The following is a 25,231-nucleotide window of genomic DNA, read 5'->3' on the forward strand; positions in this document are numbered from 1 at the left end:
CAAGATATTTATAAAGAACCCCCCACTGCTCAGAGGTTTAATGTCAACTTACCCTGACTGTGCATAGTTCTATCCATAGAAGCAGGCAGACCTTGCCTAAGGGAAGAACTGAGTAGCAACAAGAAGTGATCTTATTAAATCAAAACAATGTTTCAGCTCTTATCATGAAGAAGAACATAATATTAAATCTCACAATGCAGAGCCAGGAGTCTATAGTTTAACATCAGCAATTTATATTTATTTTTAAGAAGGTCACCTAATACAATATGATAATCTAACCTTATATAGAAAGATGGTATCCCTTCCCTAATAGATGTAACTTTGATGTCAAGTAGTTGTGTATCCAAGGTACGGTTCTGAGCAAGCTGATGATTTTCACTACTCTCCAGTGACAAAACTGCATCACGATGATGTATTAAGTAGACTCTGTAGGCTGTCACCTTCATCAACCAGCTGTCAGTGGCAATCACACGGCATACACTGTTGGGTTTTGTGGTGAACTTATCAATCCTGTAAAATTTTAACATTATTCTTAATGAGTGATTTAAATATCAACAAAGAACTGTATTACAAATAAAGATTAACAACGTTAAACTTGCCATAAAAATTTAAAATACAACAAATATCACAGGGAGACATGATTAATCTAACCTTCGAAACTCAATGTTGACATCAGAAGCCACAGATACCCATGCATTGGACGATGCTGTATTTCCCTGGCTATATAGAGCCAACGTGCAACTTAAAGGATGACGCTGCCAGTTGTCTCGCCACCAATTTCCAGCTATCAACGCTGTTAATAGCACTGGCACAAATGAAGCTATAACTGTTATTGCTGCAGTATCTGGGTGAATTTGAGTATTTGCCCAATGCACCAGTGAAATTTCTTGTTTGATGAGCATCAGTATATAACCTGTAAAGATATTAAAGCTTTAAAAATGAAATACCCTATGACACAAGACTGATTAATTTGAAAATAAACTGCAGCTTTTATCCTGTTATTCATGATAAAGATCCTGAAGTATATTTATAAATCGATAAATTTGCTTGTGAATATTTGGCAAAATACAATGCAAGAAATGTAAAGAACCTTAGTCATCACTATTCTCAACATATCCTAAATTATTAGTGGCTTCTTGAGGAGGATTTGAACCTGCACACTGTACAGTACTCCCAAGCATACACTTTAGACCATTTAACCATGACATGCTAAAAACAATGATAATGCTAATGCTTATTCAGGTAAAAGTACACACATTCAAAATGAGTTACAAACATAATGTTGCATTTCTAGATAGAGTTAGGTACATACTATACCTAAAGCCACTAATACACACAGCATTTCAGGCAAATGTAACCTGAGATTCAACTGAATCCTCTAGGGATCCTGAGGCTTCCACTTCCACTCTGAGGCTGGGCAACAATCACCACCTCTAGCGGCAACAATCAAAATCAAATCAGATTCCCTCACATTGGTCCTCATACATCACGTGATGCAAAAAGTGTCATCTCATAACTTCAGTATTATGCCAGGTGCCATATTTTCTACTAGACCATTCCACAGAAATAAAAGATAGAAACATGATAGATTCATTACCCTAATTTAAACATCAAAACTGAAATTCAATGCTCTCTGGTAGTCATATATAATAGTTATGAAAGAGTATAATTCAAACAAGGAATTGTGGTATTGATGAGGACTGCAAGTAACAACATACATCAATGAGTGGTGCATCTTTCAAGACAAAAATCAATAGTGATACTTATGCATGTGCTATTTTCACAACACAAAACTAACCTGGAAGGAGTAATGTGTGCACAATAATAGTGGCTCCAGTTCTCCTTATTTGGTACTGAATAAAACCTGTAAACTGGCTGCCCAAACATGATGAAAGAAGAGCTTCAACAGTGAGTCCAGCAGCAACTGCTTCATCTGGTGGAAATATCACTACTAGTGCAAATAACCAGTAGAGTAGTGAATAAAACCAAACTTCTCCAATCATTGCTTCCTGAAATCATATAATCTATTTTTAGTAAGCATTCATTTAACTTGGCTATTGTGAAAGCAAATCGTTCTATGACTTTACATAGACTTTACATACTCTCATTTGCCAAAACTAATGCAGACACAGGTAAGCTTGCAACACGTTTTGTAATAAATAAAAGAATTTAACTACATTCTCGAGTTCACATACTTGGACTGGTCGGTAGAGTGAATGCCTCTCTTTGCAAGGTCAGAGTTCAATACCCAATGGTCCATGTAGTTGGACATTGTCCTCATTCCCCCTCCCCTCCCCCTTCCAAATGCTATACTATAGTCACATTGGTAAAGCACTTACTCCTCAGAATTACCCTTTTCTTTTACATTCTTGAAATGCAAGTTTTAATTTTCACTGTACTGTACTAAAAAAAAATGTGAAGTTCTAAGTTAGTTTTTCCAAGCTGTTGAGTTAGAAACTTAGGCATATCAAGATGTACTGTAATACCAAAATACTGTATTTACATTTTACAGTTAATTTATCGGTGCTAATACCTTTGATCGGTGACAGTGAAGGTTCACATCACACTCTCAAAATGCTCTTTCAGATTAAATAAACAGTAGGGTAAAGGAATAATCTGTCTCAAAATGAAAATGAAGAAAAAGAACAGAGCAAGACCCATGCCTCCTCAATGCAAGCAGAGCTCATTGCCATCATTCTGCATTAAGATACAGTACTCAGCAGCACAAGGGAAGCAGTGATCTGCACTGACTCAAGTTACACTACATTGTCATTGAAAAAAAAATCAGCAACTAAGGCACGTTTCTGAAATCAAGAGAGCTGTAAAAATGCTAACTAATCAGGGAAGGAAGATCAAGTTTCCATGGATTTCTTTTAATGTTGGAATTTGTGAAAATGAATGAGCAGATATACTGTACTGGCTACTGAGGGTGCTGAAGGAGACCATATTGAACACTTCATCCCCAAGACTCTTCTACAAGTTAGTGATATCAAGCAACAGCAGTGACAAGGTAACTCAGGAATAATTGGTAGAATAATAAGTTAGTGAATCTGTAGGGTGACAATACAGTTGAAGCCAACAACCTCAATTACTGTACTATGGTCAAAAAGAAGGTGGCTAAAGGAAAGAATCAGTAATAGCAAGAATTTGTCTTGAATACAAGTACATACCCAAGAGGGATTCAGAATGGAAGCAATAACCGAGAGGTATACTGCCTGTACAACTACTCGAGACCTAACATAAGCTTACCCCTTCCATTTATCTTTCTTTTTCTTTCCTTTTCTTTCTCTCTTCTCCCTTTTTCTGTTCATTGTCATCTTCTACGCTCCCTTGCTATCCTCGTTTCATTCCTATTACTATCTCCTTCTCATTTGGTGGTTATAATAGGAGCTGCCTCGTATGGGCCAATAGGCCCTCTGCAGTCCTTATTATTACTACTATCCCCCCTACTACACCTTACTTTGCTCCTCAGCTCTCTCTTGCCTATTTATTGCCTGTCTCTACTTCCTCATCACAATCGACTTGAGAATGGTTCAGGATGGACAGAAACGTCGTCGTCCCTTCACCTTCTAGTGTGTGGTCTGGTCAACTTACTTTAGCCACGTTATTGTGACTCATCGCCTGCAACTACTCGAGAGATTGTGCCCACCTAAGTCGCATTAGAAACATGTACTGTATAAGCAATATAATCAACTCCACAGTGAGTAAGGAAAACACTATTTAAAAAGTTTAAATACTATTTTTAAAAAGATTCCCATCACTTTTCAAAAGGCAAAATAATTAATCTTGAAGGGTGGTAAATATTAATCCCTTTATTTGGCAATATTTTTAATGGAGACAGGTGAGCAAGTCCCAGTTGTTTCTTGGTATAAATTATAGGATAAACCACCCAGCAAGTTTTCTTTTTATTGAGGAGTGCTGTACATACTGCTACGGTATAGCAGAACGTTGAGACAAAGGATGAACGCCAGTGTCCAATAATCTCATCATTCAGGAAAAAAGTTAATTTAATGCTGCACATTTGGCAGCGCTACCAATGAGAGAGGGGTATACAGATTTGTAGTTAGTAATTCCAAATTGTTCAAAGACATAGCAAGCAAAACCAATCAGTTATAGATTTTGTATATTAAGAAAATGGCAAAATGTCTAGGATTGAAAACATCAATCTTACTGCTAGGTGAACAGAGGCATTAGGTGAAAGGAAATCTGCGCAACCATTCCTGTCCTGCCCAGGATACAAATCCAGAATTCTCGATTGTGCATCGAGAACTAACCTGACTGTACTGTACTACCGGGACATTATTATATCATGATCCCTCTCCCCCCAGGATCAAATTACTGACCCTCCCCAGGATGCAATCCAACAACAAGCTGACTCACTCCCAGGTACCTATTTACTGTTAGGTGCACAGGGACATTAGGTTGACAGGGGGCATTGAAACTTTTTGAAATACTGTACTGAACAATTTGGAGGATGTTAATCCAGACAACATTGTTGAACAGAGGTTCCCAATTGGCCTCTTCATTGACCTGAGAAAGGCCTTTGATACTATAAACCATAACTACTTCTTACTTAAACTTCATCACTATGGTATCCAAGGCCTTGCTCTGAACTATATTCATTCCTATCAGTGACAGAAACCAGTATGTAGCCATCAATAACATAACCTCCCCAACTCTACCATTAACAGTAGGAGTGCCACAGGGCTGCATCTTAGGACCTCTCCCATTTTTTACATAAAGTACATCAATGATTTGCCAACTGTTTCTAACATTCTTAAACTTATACTATTTGCTGACAATACTACCTTCATTTATTCTGATCCCAACCTCCACACACTAAATAGTATTATCAACAATGAATTAAAAAAAAAAAAGGCCTCTCATGGATGTCAACTAACAAACTCTCACTAAACATAGAAAAGACCTACTACATTTTATGTGGTAGTAAATCATCAAATCAAATTCAACTTCAGACAGACAATGTTAACATTGCCAATAAAAATGATGGAACGTTCCTTGGCCTATATATAGACAAGAGACTGAACTTCAGCACCCACATACAACACATAGCCCCCCCCCCAAAAAGGCTCAAAAACGGTCAGTATACTTTCTAAAATCAGATATTATGTTCCCCACTTTTCTCTCCTCCCATTATACTATGCACTAATCTATCCCTATCTTACATACAATATCTGTGCATGGGGTTCAACCACTGCAAATTACTTCAAGCTCATCGTCATCCAGCAAAAATCTATAACAAACTGTCTTCTGACAACACACAGCCCCTCTGTTTAAGTCCCATAACATGCTAAACACACACACTCCACACATTCTCATGTGCTATCTACATGTACAAAACCTTGTTCATAAATGTTAATCTTGATCTGAAACTTTTCCTTGATAGGTGTAATAGCACACCAGAAATAATAAATATGTCTTTGATATTCCCAGAGTCTGACTAAATCTGTGCAAACACTCCATAGAAATAAAAGGGTCCAGTCTTTGGAACTTACTCTCTGATGAATTAAAAAATTGTCCAACCCATCTCCTGTTCAAAAGTAAAACCAAAAAGCACCTAACTTCATCTGCATAGTTTTCTACCTTGTGCTTCAACCTCACACTGTATCTTGTACTAACCACTTCCCCAATATTAGTACCTAAGACATATATCCTTACCAGTGTAATCACCTCTGTCAACTTATATTGTAGTTATTTATTGATATAAAATCTTGCTACAATGTACCTTTTCACCTTACCCGACTTGTTAGATCAAGGACCTGCCCTAAACGCTATACGTGTTGGTGGCTTTGCTTGAATGTAAAAATACCAGTCATATGTAATCTCACCAACCTATTGTACCTTCTTGAGAATAAATTATTATTATTATTAATTACTAACTGTACCCAGCCACAGCAACCTTCCCGGATTCCAGTCCTCCCCATTATTTCCCCCTCCCCAGTCCACTCATCCTCCCAAGCATTCCTCACTCCCCCATACCCTCGTCCTCCCAACCATTCCCCACTACCCTGTCCCCTCATCCTCCCCACCATTTCCCTACTCCACCATCCCTTTGTCCTCCCCACCATCTCCCTCTCCCCCATCCCCTCGTTCTCCCCCACTCGCGTCCCCTTGTCCTCCTCACCATGCTCCGTTACCCTGTCCCCTCGTCCCTACCATCCCCAACTCCCCCGTCCCCTCATCCTCCCCACCATTACCCCCTCGCCTGTCCCCTCGTTCTCTCCACCATCCACCACTCCCATCCCTCGTCCTCCCACCATTCCCCCACTTCCTCATTCAATGCATTCCCAAATGATCTGATGTTTCCATCAGAAAATTGGGAACATCAAATGATCTGATGTTCCCATCACTGAAATATAAGAAAAAGTTAAAAAATGAAATGAGAAACAATGAAAAAAAAAAGTAAACTATATTCACAAAATGAACAGTATAGTAAACAACACAGCTCAATTCCAACAAAATGTCACAAAATAATTTAATCAAAATGAAAATAAATCAAAATCTATCAATATTCAATGTCATTGAAATCGAGAAACATTGAAATGGAATCGTACCGTATTCAGTAGAGCGTGTGTTGCTCTTACATTCAACACATGGCGCCGTTTTTCAAAAAACGAATGTTTTTACCTGTCACAGGTGTGGCATCTATATAGTAGGTATATAAAAACATGCGCATATTCGAATGGAACGTTGTGTCAAAATTTCAAAGCAATCGGTGAAGAACTTTCGGAGATTAGTGATTTTGAACAAACGAACCTATACACTTATTTATACAGACGAGTAGAGAAAGAACCAAAATGAACTACCGGGACCCCTCAAACCCACCGAAGCCAAATATACAAAGATCGTGCTATAATTCTAACTACAACTGCAGAAACGAGCTCTGGAATTATGACGAAAGCGTTCACAAGCCACTGTCTTCCTGTCCCCGTCGAGGCCACAATATATGGTAAGCCAAAGCCCTTACAACTCTCAGCGAGGACAAGTCTCCACAGGTGGTCGACGAGGAAAGATATGTGTGTGTGTCACTTACACCGTCGCCTCCTGTATCTGTGCTGTTGCCCCCCTCTGGACACTCCGCGTGTTTCCTAGCAGAAATAAACAAAACTAAGAAGGTCTAATGTTGACGTGTCCTTGTTTACATGTCTGCCAGCCCCGTCCCAACTTGGAACATTCCGTGCCCATCTTAAGATAGTGCACCTCTTGGTAATTTTAATAATAATAATAATAATAATAATAATAATTTATTTAGGAAAAGTACATACATAGTTGCAGAGTTACAGTACAAACATTCTGTTTGATTTAAAGATAGAGGTAGTACATACAATACGTTTCGGGCAAGGTGAGGTGTGGAAAAAAACACTTAGACTAACATACTAACTAATTTAGACTATCATCTTAATAATAAATAATTCATTGTGTCGGGGAACAGGCAGCCAGAGTGTTTCATACACGTTAAATTTATATCGAGGTTCCCTCTCAAGGTCGAATTACTGGCCTCGCCCAGGATGCAACCTCACAAGCTGACTAACTCCTGGGTACCTGCTTGCTGTTAGGTGAACAGTTGCATTAGGTGACAAGAAATGCGCCCAACAATTTGTTTCGCCCGGGATTCGAACCCGGAATTCTCGAGTGTGAATTGAGAACGAATCTAACTATACTACCGGGACCCTTTTAATATTTATAATTAATTAAAATATATATAATTATTATAATATATATATTATATATATAATAAATATTATATATATAATAAATATTATATATATATAATCCTGCTAGTTTTTTGAAGGAGCTGGGTTCCAAGCTAATTGAAACAACTAGAGACCCTAGAGCTGCCAGTTTTCTCTTTCAGCGCCTTAGTGTGGCAATCCAGAGAGGAAATGCTCACTGCATCCATGGTTTCTGCCCTCCATCTGAGAAGCTGGAGGAACTTAACAACCTGCGACAAGTAGCCTTGTACCATGCATGTAACCAATGTTGTAACCCTTTGTGTGTAATGTCATTTTATTTGATTTAAAATGACAAAATACACAAAATATATTGGTGATAGGAAAAGACAGCGAGTGTGAATCAAGTTCAAGTGCGTTTATTGAGATAAGAAAGAAATACATCTCAAAGGGATAGAGTAGCTTAGGCTATTTCTACCCCCCTCTACTTCAAGTCCCTCAAGGGGCGCACAAATTCAGTGAGTACAAATACACAAATAACATTACAAGAATCCCATTTAACATTGCAGATTAATATAGTAAGCACAGCATATAATTGTTACACTCTTGGGGCAAAATTCTTGTAGCTCTTAAGTATACTGTCTATCATACCATTATCACACATCCAAAGGTCGAGTGTGATTGTACGCAGGTACTCTACAAAGCTGTCCCGGATGCTGCATATCGTCTTCGAGATCGAGGGTCCCTACAAACGCAACCAGTGGTGGCACCCCCTAACATAGATTTATTTTATATATATATATATATATATATATATATATATATATATATATATATATATATATATATATATATATATATATATATTAGTATATTTTGGTAACAGTCTTTCCTGTAGACATATATTATTAAATATGACCGAAAAAGTAAGATTAATAATTCTAACACGAATTTTCTCAATATTTCTTATGTTTCTTTTCACTGTCGATGGTAATTGAAAAATCAATTCTTAAAAATTCATTTTTATTTCTAGTCTGACGCGACACTTGAACGCGTTTCGTAATAACTTATTACATTTTCAAAGACTTTAGTTTACACACACACAACTGTAACCTGCATACACTAAACAGAGTTTAAACAGCTTTCATTTTATACCTGTATTTGGGTGAGGTGATATGTTACAACAGTTTTGGATGAGGTGAAAACAAACTTTCAACACAAGACAGAACACGAAACAATGGGTATAATATTGGGTAAGTTAAAGGGAAAAATGGAAGTAACTGCAAAGGGCCTATTGGCCCATATTTCTTGATGCTTCTATATTGGTGCGGAGTCTTGAAGTGGGTAGAATATAGTTGTGCATTAATTGGCTGTTGATTGCTGGTGTTGACTTCTTAATGTGTAGTGCCTCACAGATATCTAGCCGCCTGCTATCGCTGTATCTATCGATGATTTCCGTGTTTTTTGTTAAGACTTCTCTGGTGATGGTCTGGTTGTGGGAAGAGATTATATGTTCCTCAATGGAGCCCTGTTGCTTATGCATCATATATATATATATATATATATATATATATATATATATATATATATATATATATATATATATATATATATATATATATATATATATATATATGGAACTGGACGAGGTCTTCGAACACTGATTGGTATATTGTTATATAAGTGTGTGTTTTCTGTAAACTGTAACATTGCAATAAAATCAAATAAAAACAAACAAAAATAATAGGGGTGGTAGGAGAGGAAAAGATTAAAGTGTTCAGTGAGAATCCACAAGGTCTTCTCTGAACACTATTTATTTTCTTCTTCGAGGATGTGGGTCCCTTTAATTAAACCAGTGGTGGTACCCCTATATATATATATATATATATATATATATATATATATATATATATATATATATATATATATATATACACCTCTGGCTGGAAGAAGGGGGACCCATAGCCTCGGAGGAAACCACACATAACGCATTAGAGGGAATGTTTAGGTCCCCTCCAATACAGTTTCTGTGTGCTTTTCTCCTACCACCCCCTTCCTTATGATTTTTTTTTATGCTTTATTGTATATACTTAAAGGTTACAAGATGTACATTGGTTGATGCAAAGAGTGCTCAAAGGTTGTGGATCTCTTGAAGCTCATCCGCTTCCGTACAGGAACCAAGGATGCAGCAGGCGTTTCCCCTCTGGATGTTGTTTCAGTATATATATATATATATATATATATATATATATATATATATATATATATATATATATATATATATATATATATATATATATACATATATATATATATATATATATATATATATATATATATATATATATATATATATATATATATGTCATACCTAAGTAGCCAGAACGCACTTCTCAGCCTACTATTCAAGGCCCGATTTGCCTAATAAGCCAAGTTTTCATGAATTAATGTTTTTTCGTCTACCTAACCTACCTAACCTAACCTAAGCTTTTTTGGCTACCTAACCTAACCTTAGCCTATAAATATAGGTTAGGTTAGGTTAGGTAGGGTTGGTTAGGTTCGGTCATATATCTACGTTAATTTTAACTCCAATAAAAAAAATTGACCTCATACATAGATGAAAATGGGTTGCTTTATCATTTCATAAGAAAAAAATTATAGTAAATATATTAATTCAGGAAAACTTGGCTTATTAGGCAAATCGGGCCTTGAATAGTAGGCTGAGAAGTGAGTTCTGGCTACTAGGTACGACATATATATATATATATATATATATATATATATATATATATATATATATATATATATATATATATATATATATATATATATATATATACATATATATATATATATATATATATATATATATATATATATATATGTATATGTATATATATATAAGTGATCAGTTATTATAGCCTCACAGGCCACAATGTAGGACTGAGAACAAAGGGTTTCTCACCCACAGAGTTATAAGTCCCACAGATTCCCAAAGTCGTGAGGGAACTGGCAGATGCACTATGCATACACTGAAACTCCTTTTCAGAAAATCCCTGGATCAAGGGATAGTTTCCCTGGATTGGAAATATGCAACTGTTGCCCCTATTTAAAAAAAAAAGGCAGAAAGAGTTCGGCAGAAAACTACCCGCCGATCAGCTTGACATCACAAGTCTACAAGCTCACGGAGAGAGTCCTAAAGGAGGGAATCACTCACCATCTTTCAGTGCACTATCTTGTCAAATCGACGCAACGTGGATTTGTTAAAAATAGATCCTGCCTTACAAACCTGCTCACATTTTTGGAAACGGTAACCAGAGACTTAGATAAAGGACTTCCGGTGGATGTAGTATACATGGGTTTTATTTTATCTTTTAATAAGGTGCCACATGAAAGACTAGAAAGGAAATTACAGGCACATGGAATAAGTGGTAGAATATTAATAATGGATAAAACAATGGTTAAAACATAGAACACAAAGGGTCGTTCTAAGAGGGAATGAATCTGACTGGAGAAATGTGGTAAATGGCATACCACAGGGTTCCAATTTGGGGCCAATCATTTTTGTCATATACAGTTTAGTTTAGTTCATTTATTATGCACCCCATACCCATCTTGTGGGCGGTAGTGGAAAGGGTTACAGAGGCACATAATGGGCTCAGGGACTGAACCCCACAGTTCATTTAGCTAAGCAAGTTGCTTGTCATATACATCAAGGACATATATGAGAATATTACAAACCTCATCATTAAATCTGCAGATGACACGAAGATTTATGATAAAATGAAAAAGATATTGAATCCTTACAAAGAGATCTACATAAACACAAATGATCAGAAGACTGGCAAATGCTTTTTAATATCGAATATGCAAGACCTTGCATGTGGGGCATAGCAACCCACGCCTCAACTACCAAAATAATAACATTACATTGCAGTAGACTGACGAAGAATAGAACCTTGAAGTCGAAATCCATCATTCACTGAAAGTTGCAAGACAGGTAAGAATTGAATTATCAGAGGAAAAGCGCCAAGCCATTATGACTATGTAGTACTTGGAAGGGGTGAGGATAAGAATTTGGGATGGGACGGGGGGAAGGAATGGTGCCCAACCATTTGGACGGTCGGGGATTGAGTGCCGGCCTGCAGGAAGCAAGACCGTCCAGCCCAAGTGGTTGGGTCTGGTAGGTGGTATCCTCTCCTGACTGCTGCTCAGGTAGGAGCAGCAGTCAAAAAAGCTAACCAAACCCTTGGAATAATCAAGCGTACCTTCGACTTCAAGGACAAGAAGGTAGTAATTCAATTGTATACATCTCTGGTTCACCTCCACTTGGATTACTGTATCCAAGCATGGAGACATCATCTTCAGACAATTGTATACATCTCTGGTTCACCTCCACTTGGATTACTGTATCCAAGCATGGAGACATCATCTTCAGACAATTGTATACATCTCTGGTTCACCTCCACTTGGATTACTGTATCCAAGCATGGAGACATCATCTTCAGACAATTGTATACATCTCTGGTTCACCTCCACTTGGATTACTGTATCCAAGCATGGAGACATCATCTTCAGACAATTGTATACATCTCTGGTTCACCTCCACTTGGATTACTGTATCCAAGCATGGAGACATCATCTTCAGAAGGACATGACTGTTCTGGAGAAAGTGCAACATCGGTTGAGGGCTAACAACATTGCAAGCCAGGCATGCCAGGGCGGATCTCATTGAATCTTTTAAGATGCTGAACAATTTGAAGGATGTTGATCCAGACAATTTCTTCAAAAGGTGAGATGTAACACAAACAAGGAGCAACGGTTTCAAGCTCAACAAGCCACATGGTAGGACTCAGAACATGAGATGCTTTTTTAACCCCTGCACTGAAGCCCTCCAAGCTTTCTTTCTTGAAGGTCAGCATCCCTCCAAATGGATTACCAAAACCGCCACTGTGCTCAGAATGTATAATATTCATCACCTCTACCAAGAGAGACAACAACGACACTCTCCTACCACATGGGAGATCACCCCTTTCTAAATTACTGTCCACCCTTTCCCACCCAAGAAGCTGATTAAAGAACAGTCCTTGCTTCGACAAGAAGCAAAGTACAAAGTCTTAAGACAAAATTGATGCATTGGTTAGAGAGCGCTTCATTTCCCAGATTATTTACACTGATGGTCCCTTGCACCAGTCCCATGGTGCAGCTGGAAGTGCAGTTGTTGTGACAGAGAGAGATGGTTCCTTCTCCTATGAGTGTGGAGCGCGTATTAATAACTGGGCCTCCACTCTTCAAACAGAATTGGTTGCCTTAATCCTTGCACTGGAATGCGTATATGAATCCAAAGTTGACATGCTAATTGTAAGTGACTCCTTGTCATCCATGACTGCCCTCAGCTCCCCAAGGCATAACTGTGACGTGCTTGTCACAGTTATGTGACTGCAAAAGTTATATCACACTTATGTGACAAGTTATATGTAGCTGTGTCTGAAGCTAGACACAGATATAATGAAAAAATCAGTGATGGCGTCAGAGTTTGCCTCCTGTGGATTCCTTCCCATATTGGTCTCCGAATGCATGATAGGACTGATGAGTTAGCCAAAGCTTTTGCTCATGAAGAGGGAATTGATTACCATCTTGGACTGTCTTTGAACAGCCTGAGGGGCAGCAATATTCCGGGAACATCAACAAAATCTAGTAGACTTGAGGCAAAGTGAAATTCACACCAGTTACTTCATCATCATTCTATTATGCAGGAAGACTCGCACGTCTATGGGTCATGCAATAAGATTGGTAGACTTCTAGATGTTACCACTGCTAGGCTTAGGCTCGGCTACAAGTACCTCTGGGAGTATGTAACGTCTGCTGAAGAAGATTTGATTAAATCTAAACTCTGTCAGCGGAACTATTCGCATTCTTTGCGTCATTATAAACTGGAATGTGAAAAAATCGCGCCATTCATAGACAATACCATTAATGGAGTATAAGAAATGTGTAAGTACTTCATTCATGATAAAATATTGCCAGGAATCTTAGCGAAGTATAAAAAATTTGCTTACTATAGGTAATGCATACACTGAAACTCCTTTCCAGAAAATCCCTGCACCAAGGGATAGTTCACCTGGATTGGAAATATGCAACTGTTGCCCCTATTTTCCAAAAAGTCAGAAAGAGCTCGGCAGAAAACTACCGTCCGATCAGCTTGACATCACACATCTGTAAGCTCACAGAGAGAATCCTAAGAGATAGAATCATACAACATCTCACAGAGAACAATCTTGTAAAGATTGAAAACAATCTTTTCCAAACTGGAAGTGTCTCAAAATGATGCCCTCAGAACAAGGCTGGGAGCACCTATGTGGACGCGTCGAGAGAATCTAAGAATGGAAACCGACTTACCAGCCTTAGAAACGCTTTGCGTAATAGTGGCTTTAGGCATTGTATGTACTAGCTCTATCTATAAATCTATCAATTTTTGTAAAATATCTTGTATGTATGTATCTTACCTGAATAAACATTTATTATTTTATTATTATTATAAAATCAACGCAACATGGGTTTGTTAAAAATAGATCCTGCCTTACAAACCTGCTCACATTTCTGGAAACGTTAACCGGTTATTCAGACAAAGGACTTCCGGTAGATGTAGCTTACATGGACTTTGCTAAAACTTTTGACAAGGTACCACATAAAAGACTGGCAAGGAAATTACAGGCACATGGAATAAGCGGGAGAATATTGGAATGGATAAAACAATGGTTAAAACAAAGAACACAAAGGGTCGTACTAAATGGGAAATAATGTGACTGGGGAAATGTGTTAAGTGGGGTGCCACAGGGGTCCATTTTGGGGGCCAACCCTTTTTGTCATATACATCAATGACATAGATGAGAATATTACAAACCACATCATCAAATTTGCAGATGACACTAAGATCCATGGTAAAGTGAAAGTGATATTTTAAGGGTGATATTTTAAGAAAGTGATATTTAGATTAAGGACCTGCCCGAAACGCTGCGCGTGCTAGTGGCTTTACAAGACTGTAATTACCATATTTGTATCCTCACATTCCTTATGTACATTCTTGTATATGCATAAATAAATAAATAAATAAATAAATAAATAGATATTGAGACCTTACAAAGAGATCTATATTAACTACACAAATGGTCAGATGACTGCAGACGACTTTGTGGTCATCATCAATGGCAAAGGCGCCAGGAACCTTGCATAAAAATGTCTAGATATCAGCAGGGAAGAGGAACGCATGGCAGTGAAAATAAACAGCAATAAAACCAAAGCAATGACCGTTAAAATGAGAAGTGAAGACATCAGACTGGCAATACAAGGACATGAAATTGTGTGGTTACCTCTTTTCAATACCTAGGAGTCATAATAGACAACCAGTTGAAATTCACTCAAAAAATTGAATATCTTAGGCACCGTTGTAAAGCCAGAAACTCAGCTTTGCGCTCCCTGACCAGTCTTAGAGGGTACATCTCTACCAGTACTCAAAATGTACTACGTTCAAGCAGTTAGGTCACTCATTGACTATGCCACTCCTGCTCTTACATCCCTCAGTGATAACCAATGGGAGAAACTGGAAGTGTCTCAAAATGATGCCCTCAGAACAAGGCTGGGAGCACCTATGTGGACGTGTCGAGAGAATCTATGAATGGAAACCAACTTACCAGCCTTAGAAAACAGGATCAAAAAGGATAGCCACCATAACAACAAAACTTGTTGGAACCACCACCAGACTGTCAATCAAAGACAGCATACACAGATCTCTTCAAAGAAACCTTCACTATAGAATAAGTGCATGGACGGATAATCTAGTGAAGATGCTAGAGAAAGTGGACTTGAAATGGACCAGTTAAAAACAAAGGAGAAGATAGACCATATCAACACTTTCGGCAGCCTCCTCCATGGGAAGAATCGAGTATAAAGATAATCACTGAAGGATTACAAGTTAAAAAATCAGCATGTGACTCGTAGAGGCTCAAAGCAGTCATAGAACGACAAATGGAAACTATCTCTAGACCCACAACCATTCACATCTTCACAGACGGATCAGTTGATCAAGAAAGAGGTTCTGCTGGGGCAGCAGTTTACACTAACAACCATGAAGCTTACTGGAGCAGGAATAGTGGGTGCTCAACATTGCAAACAGAATTAAATGCCCTGAAGGAGGCAATAAACTATACAATTGAGAATAATTTACATGATGTTATCATTCATATCGACTCTAAATTTTCGCTCCAGGCATTGTCATCCAGTCAGCACAGAGATAATATACAACTCCTCACAGAAATCCAACATTTAGGGAAAGAAGCCCATAATCTAGGGCTGTCTATCGCCCTAAATTTGATACTAAGTCACATTGGCATAGATGATAATGAAAAAGGCAGACTCACTAGCAAAAACTGCCACTGCTCTACCTGTTGTACAGGTTCAAATACCTCCAAGTTTTTCACAAATTACTGAGTAAACCAAGAAGAAAATACTCCCAACTATCAAAAGTCGCCACAGAGCCAAAGTAGCGGAAGGAAGATCCACTGCGATATGGTACGAACAAGCCACTGGTTACTACTCTTTCAAGCCTGACAAAAAGATATCCAGAGACATTGCAGTAGCCATACACAGACTCAGACTTGGTTACAAGTGCTGCTGGGATGTAATAAACCTAATAGCTAAAGAGTGTTATATCTGTGGAACAGAAGCAGAGGCGCCACTATTGAACTACATACTGGAAGCTGCAACCCATCCTCCGAATTGTACATTACGGTTTAATACTAAGTGTAATAAGCACATTTCCTGACTGCCATATATAGTACATAATTGCACTTACGGGGCTGTTACATTTACCTCCCCATTTATTCTCCTCGTTTTCTGTTAAGACACTCAGAATGTTAGAATGAAGCTTTCAAGGTTCAATTTAGTATATACAAGTTTTAAATATCAGGAATTTCTTTTTCAGTTTTATTAAACAATAGAGATTTTATACAAAATTTAAAAATATCCTGAGTTACTTTACAATTTATTAATAAATTTTAGTTTTGTTTTATTAGTTTTATAAATCTGTAATATCAATATAGCTATAGGTTAAGTACTAATTGTAATTAAGAAGCAATAAAATCCTTATCGTCAAACATTAAGAAGGTTAGGTTAGGTTGTGGTTTTCTATTCAGCTTTTCAGGTAAATTCAAATATTCACAATATATTTGACAGTACGGTTTAATACTAAGTGAAAATAAGTACAATTCTTGACTGCTATGAATAGTACATAATTGCACTTACTTGTGCTGTTACATTTACCTCCCCATTTTTGGAGGAGGTAATGGGCTGGGAATGTGAAGCTACTGAAGCCCTGCGCATCAAACTCAACATTAATCCAACGACAGCAGCTGCATTACATGCACATTCCACCACGACTACAATGATTAGAAAAGCCTGTTGAGGAATGGGACTCACTAGTGAACATTCTGCATCTACATCCGCCACCAAGGATAATGTTATTAAAACAAGACTAAAACCAGTGCACTGAAACAGAAGCGGAAAAGAAACAAAGAAAAAGGAGGAAACCCCACCTCCATTTAAAACTTTGACCCAAATATCACAGTAACAAGGTTATCGCGAATAACCGAACTCAATTACGGGCTCACCATAGCCCGTGCTACATGGACACTTCGTTCTGAGTAGCTAAATCTAAAACAACAACAACGTCAGATGACTGGCAAATGCTTTGTAATGCCAATAAATGCAAGACCTTGCATGTAGGCCATAATAATTCACGTCATAACTACCAAATTAACAGCACTACCTTACAACAGATAAATGGAGAAAGGGACCTTAAAGTCACAATCCATCTTTCATTAAAAGTTGTACAACAAGTGAGAGCAGCAGTAAAAAAAGCGAGCCAAACTCTGGGAATAATCAAGCGTACCTTTACCTTTAAGGAAAAGAAAGTAGTGGTTCAATTATATAAGTCTCTGGTGCGCCCTCCACCTGGATTATTGCATCCAGGCACGGAGACCTCATCTTCAGAAACACATAGCTGCTCTGGAGAAAGTGCAACACCGGGCAGCAAAAATCATACCGGAGCTTAGTCATCTCACGTATCGGGAACGGTTGAGGGCCACAGGGCTAACAACACTGCAAACCAGGCATGACAGGACGGATCTCATCGAAACCTTTAAAACACTGAACTGAACAATTTGGAGGATGTTGATCCGGACAATTTCTTTAAAAGGTCAGATGTAACACGAACGAGGAGCAACGGGTTCAAGCTCAACAAATTACAATGTAGAACAGAAAACAGATGATTTTTCACCCATAGGGTTGTAACTTCGTGGAACCGCCTACCCGCCGAAGCCGTAGATGCCAAAAAACTGTTAAATTTTAAAATCCAACTGGAAAAGTTTCTCAGAACAAATCTTAGACAAGCCGCCAGCTTCCTGTCCTCGTCGAGGTCACTAGTGTTAGTGGCCTTCAGATCAATTTAGGTAAACTATATACAAATATTTTATCAACGTTAAACGTAAGTTAAGCGTAACAGTCAGCACCTGGTGAACTTTTTTTCTAGTTCAGTACTGACCGAGTCATTTAGAATAAGTGGGTTACCATTAGAGGAAATGAAAGTTGTCACATCAACAAATAGAATTGGCTTCAAGTGTTGAGTAACATTAGGAAAATCATTGGTGTAAATTATTAAGTTTATTTAAGTAGGAAGTAAAGTATGTTTGTACGTTAGAGTATCATATTAATTGCTTCTTAATTACAATTATTACTTAACCTATACCGTTGATAGGTTAAGTATTAATTGTAAATAAGAAGCAATAAGATGCTTATTTTAACATACTAAGAAGGTTAGGTGAGGTCGGTGTTTTCTATGAAGCTTTTCAAGGTAAACTAAAATATTCACAATCAATTAGTATCTCACATATGAACTTATTAAATAAGCCAATATTGACTAGAAGCAAGTGTGAGAACGGGTTGTATTATGGATAGGGTAGGAAGGACTGATACTGGTCTAAAATTTGTGATTTTAGAGAGATCGCCACTTTTATGGACTGGGATTACCCTGGTTTTCTTAAGAATATCTGGAAAGGTTCTGAGCTTTAGGGATTTGTTGTAATGCAATGCTACTTCAGGAGCTACAAACTTTAAACTTTTTTTGTTTAATTAGGGTTGATATCTCAGAAAGGTTACTTGATTTAGTTTTAAGTGAGAGGATTATACCATTAACATTTGAGGAATTCGTTGACGATAGGAAGAGACTCAGGATAGCTGCCAGAGTGGTAGTAATCTACATTGAAATTGAAATAAGTTTATTGAGGTAAAATACACACAAAGGGATGAGGTAGCTCAAGCTATTCTCACCCCGTTCAGTACATCGTGTTAATACATACATAGACACACATCACAAACAATATAAACGTATTACCGAACATTCTGAGAGATAAACATATACATTTCCTTAATCTACATTAGTTTAGGATTTATGATGGGTGGCATTTGCAAGGGATGTGCGAATTGTCGAGAAGAAACTAATGAATTTAGTAGTAGTGTCGGTGGCTAATTGTATATCATGATTTCCAGGTAGGAATATCGGGATTTGGTTCAAGTTCTTATCTGAACCTAATAATTGGGAAATACTGTTCCATGTCTTTCCATGGTACCAATTATTTGATTAAATTAATTTTCATAGAAACACGTCTTAGCTTTTGTTTTCTTAACTTAGAAAGCATTGAGGAGTATATCTAAGACAAATCTATGGAAATAATCCCTATCTTGTGTTTCTTCTCGTATTCATGTTTCTTCTTTAATGATTTGAGAAACACTTTAGTGAGCTAAGGGTTGTTAATTATTTTGATTGTGACTTGTTTAGTTACCATGGGACAGTCAGTGTTATAGACTTAGAGTTTTGTGGAGAGAATTACCAGGATTACCAGTCTCAGTGGTGCAGTGGTAAGACACTCGCCTGGCGTTCCGTGAGCGCTTTGTTATGGGTTCGTATCCTGGCCGGGGAGGATTTACTGAGGCGCAAATCCTTAACTGTAGCCTCTGTTTAACTCAACAGTAAAATGTGTACTTGGTTGTAACAACGATTCTTCGCGGCGGGGATGTACAAGAATGTAACAAATCTTGCATATATCTCAAAAAAAAAAGTTTGTATACCTTGCTTGACGTGTTCCAAATTACCAAGTTCAGTGTCCTAGTTTATGTTCAACACAAATATAAATTGTTTAACTTACAGGTCATTGTGATCCAATTTCTGAACCAATTATATGACTAACTTTTCCCGCCAGGATCCACGGGACGAGGACAACCCGTCCTCTTACAACTTAGTCTATTTTCCCTTGTTTGCGCTACGACCAAAATAAGGCCATAATTTACAAATGAAAAATAATTGAACAAAAATTTGATTTTTTTTTTCAAAACAGCAAGTTAAGGGTCCTCTGGTAGGTTAGGAGGGCAGGAAGTTCTCCTAAGGTTTTAAAACGTCGTGAAAACCATTAATTGAATGTCCTCTCCTAACCTAACAATCTAAGCCAGAGCATCCACACAGAAAACGGGACAGTACGTCACTTTCGTGAGCCGATTCCATTTTTAATTACGTCCTTTTTTAGCCTGAGTGTTATACGAGCGAAAAGCGACGTGATTTGTAAGAGGTCGGGGAGGTCCTTAGGGAGGAGGTACCTTATAGGTAATCACTTCCAAACCACCATATAATTAGTGTTATTGATGACCAGACCACACACTAGAAGGTGAAGGGACGACGACGTTTCGGTCCGTCCTGGACCATTCTCAAGTCGATTGTGAATGGTCCAATCGACTTGAGAATGGACAATCGACTTGAGAATGGACAATCGACTTGAGAATGGTCCAGGACGGACCGAAACGTCGTCGTCCCTTCACCTTCTAGTGTGGTCTGGTCATCAAAATATTCTCTTTAATATTTTATAAGTAACTTATTATGTATCTCTTTCATCTTGCACGTGAGACAGCTGCTTTATTGTGTTTCTTAACAGTAAGTTCTTCCGTAGATCTTCATATAAAGTTTGTATGTGTAGGTGAGATACTGTGTAGGCCTAAATGCCCTTAATGGTGTTGGAGGTGGATTCTGAAATTAAGTTTCTTGCTAGTGTGCAGGCCAAGGAATTTGTACGATTTATTTTAGTCAATTAACTGTTGACCCTCCACTCTTGCGTCGTGATCTCTCCTCGTGTTTACCCCGTCAACTCTGGTTGTCCTTACCCCGTCAACTCTGGTTGTCCTTACCCCGTCAACTCTGGTTGTCCTTACCCCGTCAACTCTGGTTGTCCTTACCCCGTCAACTCTGGTTGTCCTTACCCCGTCAACTCTGGTTGTCCTTATCCCGTCAACTCTGGTTGTCCTTACCCCGTCAACTCTTGCCGTCTTTGCTTTGTCAACTCTGACCGTCAATGCCTCGTCGACTAAGGGCCGTATACCTGCCCCGTCAACTCTGGGCCATCATTGCCCTGTCAATTTTGAGAGTTCACCCCAACAAATACTACTAATCTTACCCACCTAACTCTCCCAGCAACAGTTTCTCAATCCTTTCCTTGTTCCCTAGCCACAAGTCTTCTAAGCTCTCGGTGTCTCTCTCTCTCCCCTTCAATCACCGTTTCCGTACCATTCGCGCGTGTGGACGGCGTGCTTGACCGTGAGAGTACTGCCTCCTGGAGGCTGGTGGCCCGGGTATTTTAAGCAGGTCTTGCTAAGACATGTTCCTCCCCCGCCACCTTCCCCGCCACTTTTGTTTACAACTGATTCTGGCCACCGGCGCTGCCAGTGTTCGCTGGTCGCTAATTTAGTATTGTTTCTCCTTCGGCACTCACCCGTGTCCTCTCGTGTTGGTGATTTTATTTAGAATGTGTGTGTAGTGTCGGTACGTTTTTATTCGATTGTAGGAAATTTGTGCGGCGTTGTTTGTATAAAATTGATTGATGTTTACGCCACCAATGGCACCTCAGTCAACAAATTGTTGGTGCAGAATGTTTCGTGCGGTATCTGTTTATCTCGTTCAGTATGCTAGTAAAGACGCATCGGAAAACTAACGAATGGAAAGCTAATAGTATTATTTTTGTTTAAGAATTGCCTATTCTTAGTGACTATACTAAACAAAAGACCACTATAATACATTCATTACCCGAATAAGCCGCCCAAAATAAAGACTGATTTTGTATTTTTGCCACAAGAACAAATATTATTGATTTTTATTTTCTCTACAACAACGCGTTTATGAATTGTATATACGAATAAAAGCGGCGGACATACATATATATCCCGCACGACCTGCCAGCTGACATTACCACCTGGTCGTCTTGAGCCATTATAATGCCCAACTTGCAAGATGTTGAGGGCAGCAGCGGGCGTGGGCGTGAGGGCGTGGTGAAGCACCGCCATCAACTTCCTTGATATAATTTACCTCTCGCTGCCTGGATAGGTTGCTTGAGTTGCGTCACTGGTGGTGGTGGAGGCTGCTTCTTGCGTTGCGTCATCACAGGTGGTGCTTCCCCCCCCCCCTTTTTATTGCGTCATCAAAAGTGGTGCCTCCTTCTGTTGCGCCATCACAAGTGATGCCCCCTTCTGTTGTGCCATCACAAGTGATGCCTCCTTCTGTTGCGCCATCACAAGTGATGCCTCCTTCTGTTGCGCCATCACAAGTGATGCCTCCTTCTGTTGCGCCATCACAAGTGATGCCCCCTTCTGTTGCGCCATCACAAGTGATGCCTCCTTCTGTTGCGCCATCACAAGTGATGCTCCCTTCTGTTGCGCCATCACAAGTGATGCTCCCTTCTGTTGCGCCATCACAAGTGATGCCTCCTTCTGTTGCGCCATCACAAGTGATGCCCCCTTCTGTTGCGCCATCACAAGTGATGCCTCCTTCTGTTGCGCCATCACAAGTGATGCCTCCTTCTGTTGCGCCATCACAAGTGATGCCTCCTTCTGTTGCGCCATCACAAGTGATGCTCCCTTCTGTTGCGCCATCACAAGTGATGCTCCCTTCTGTTGCGCCATCACAAGTGATGCCCCCTTCTGTTGCGCCATCACAAGTGATGCTCCCTTCTGTTGCGCCATCACAAGTGATGCTCCCTTCTGTTGCGCCATCACAAGTGATGCCTCCTTCTGTTGCGCCATCACAAGTGATGCCCCCTTCTGTTGCGCCATCACAAGTGATGCTCCCTTCTGTTGCGCCATCACAAGTGCTGCCTCCTTCTGTTGCGCCATCACAAGTGATGCCTCCTTCTGTTGCGCCATCACAAGTGATGCCTCCTTCTGTTGCGCCATCACAAGTGATGCCTCCTTCTGTTGCGCCATCACAAGTGATGCCTCCTTCTGTTGCGCCATCACAAGTGATGCCTCCTTCTGTTGCGCCATCACAAGTGATGCCCCCTTCTGTTGCGCCATCACAAGTGCTGCCTCCTTCTGTTGCGCCATCACAAGTGATGCTCCCTTCTGTTGCGCCATCACAAGTGCTGCCTCCTTCTGTTGCGCCATCACAAGTGATGCCTCCTTCTGTTGCGCCACAAGTGATGCCTCCTTCTGTTGCGCCATCACAAGTGCTGCCCCCTTCTGTTGCGCCATCACAAGTGATGCCTCCTTCTGTTGCGCCACAAGTGATGCCTCCTTCTGTTGCACCATCACAAGTGATGCCTCCTTCTGTTGCGCCACAAGTGCTGCCCCCTTCTGTTGCGACAACTAGCAGATACTACATAAGGATTTGTGTAGACCTACACAAATGTTGCATCATCTGTGTAGGATGACGCAACTACATAAGGATCAATGTAGGCCTACACAGCTCCTTATGTTGGCACCACTATTGGCCCTCAAGGGTGTCAAGACACACCACTAAGGGTCGGTAGTGGTGTTGTTAGGCACTCATAGGCAATCCAAGGTGGTAATCACCTTACATTTTTCAGTAAGAGCACGAGCTATAGCTAACTTCTCGCCTCTATCAACCATTCATCAACCCAATCCCAAAATGATAGATCCTATATATAGCTTCCATATACCTTACCTTGAGGTTACCTTGAGGTGCTTCCGGGCTTAGCGTCCCCGCGGCCCGGTCGTCGACCAGGCCTATAGATGGAATGTACAAAATATGTACTGTTGTGACTACGAAAAGTTCAGGTTTTGTACCATTGGAACACTAAACGAGGAGCAGAGTAACCATAAACCTACTTTACCTGTTGACCAGACCACACACTAGAAGGTGAAGGGACGACGACGTTTCGGTCCGTCCTGGACCATTCTCAAGTCGTCCTGGACCATTCTCAAGTCGTCCTGGACCATTCTCAAGTCGATTGTGAATTCTCACAATCGACTTGAGAATGGTCCAGGACGGACCGAAACGTCGTCGTCCTCTTCACCTTCTAATGTGTGGTCTGGTCAACATACTTCAGCCACGTTATTGTGACTCATCGCCTACTTTCCCTGTTCTAGGCCTAACATATGCAATCTTAGGTCTAATTTAAGAGCTTTGATCGAATTTATTAGGCCTTACAGGATCTAGAAAAAGTTAGGTTTAGCTGTTGCCTTCTTTTTCGGGCCGTCTATAAAACACATAGCAAACAACATGGACTTTTCATTAGTGCAAAAGTCCATATTTTATGCTTCAAATTTATGGCAGCTATAAGTGCTGTGTTCGGAGGACAAGTTGGCATTTGGAGGCATATATGGGACGGGATCCACAGGCGACAGGTTCATATTCCATGATTTTATCATATCTATGATATACTTCAGATATAAACATTATAGTTATATCTCAGACTGTGAGTAGACTATTGATGTAAATGTTAACAAACTCTCTAAGTATAGCTCATCAATACTGTAGCTTGATTATCTATATGAAAACTTGGTGGGTTTAGTTCCTGAGTCTCACGTGTCTGTAACCTTTCCCACTCACAGGATGGGTATAATGGGGAGCATAATAAGTGAACTAAACTAAACCCAGGTAGGCCTATCACCACCACCCTTCCGTTGTCGTCTCTTGAGCTTCGGTTCCAATAATATTTACATTAGAATTCCCTCATCTCTTCATAGATTCCTCTTCGGAATATCAGTCTTTTAACTCCTGGTTCATGTCTTGAGGAGATCATATATCTCTACTTCCAGCGGGCACTCCAGTATTAGTGCACAGTAATCACTCAGTGCCAATGAGGCGTCCAAATTTACCTCCCTTATGTCAGACTCTTTCAGAGTGAATATCTGCTGGTTTATCTTCACCTCTTATGCTTGTGAGTCCCTTGTGAGTCTCGTGAGTCCCTTGTGAGTCTTGTGAGTCCCTTGTGAGTCTTGTGAGCTTGTGAGTCCCCGGATAGTTTGTCTTGGAGAGGTTCTTCAATAGTTTAGATCTATATCTCCACTCCATGTTGGTCTTGCTTCTCCCTGTCTATCTTGTCATGGTTAAAATCTTCTATTATTAACAGTGGGGGGGGGGGGGGGCGGCCAGACTCGTTCTCAGGGGGGCCAGACTCGTTCTCAGAGGGACCAGACTCGTTCTCAGAGGA

General features: G+C 39.6%; 2 protein-coding genes across 4 annotated transcripts in view; both read right to left on the reverse strand.

Annotated features, from left to right (window-relative positions):
- LOC123767389 (E3 ubiquitin-protein ligase TM129) overlaps positions 1-21,265 on the reverse strand; it is a 29,996-nt gene extending 8,731 nt beyond the window's left edge. The window contains exons 1-4 of one of the 3 annotated variants that reach the window (XM_069313055.1): positions 21,246-21,265; positions 1,799-2,009; positions 652-913; positions 280-510 (exon numbers count right to left, since the gene is read on the reverse strand). In XM_069313055.1, coding sequence (XP_069169156.1) covers positions 280-510; positions 652-913; positions 1,799-2,003 — 698 coding nt within the window. In that variant the 5' untranslated portion in view covers positions 2,004-2,009; positions 21,246-21,265. Of the gene's footprint in view, positions 1-279; positions 511-651; positions 914-1,798; positions 2,010-6,988; positions 7,008-7,054; positions 7,194-21,245 lie in introns of those variants that run through there. The other 2 variants (XM_045757052.2, XM_045757054.2) reach the window with 2 other exon arrangements.
- Positions 21,266-22,247: 982 nt separating this feature from the next.
- LOC123767479 (involucrin-like) lies at positions 22,248-23,363 on the reverse strand. The gene has a single exon (XM_045757167.2). It carries the CDS (start codon positions 23,361-23,363, stop codon positions 22,248-22,250), a length of 1,116 nt encoding a protein of 371 aa, XP_045613123.2.
- Between the last annotated feature and the right edge of the window lie 1,868 nt (positions 23,364-25,231).

Source organism: Procambarus clarkii, chromosome 74, assembly GCF_040958095.1.
Source record: "Procambarus clarkii isolate CNS0578487 chromosome 74, FALCON_Pclarkii_2.0, whole genome shotgun sequence".
Taxonomy (NCBI): domain Eukaryota; kingdom Metazoa; phylum Arthropoda; class Malacostraca; order Decapoda; family Cambaridae; genus Procambarus; species Procambarus clarkii.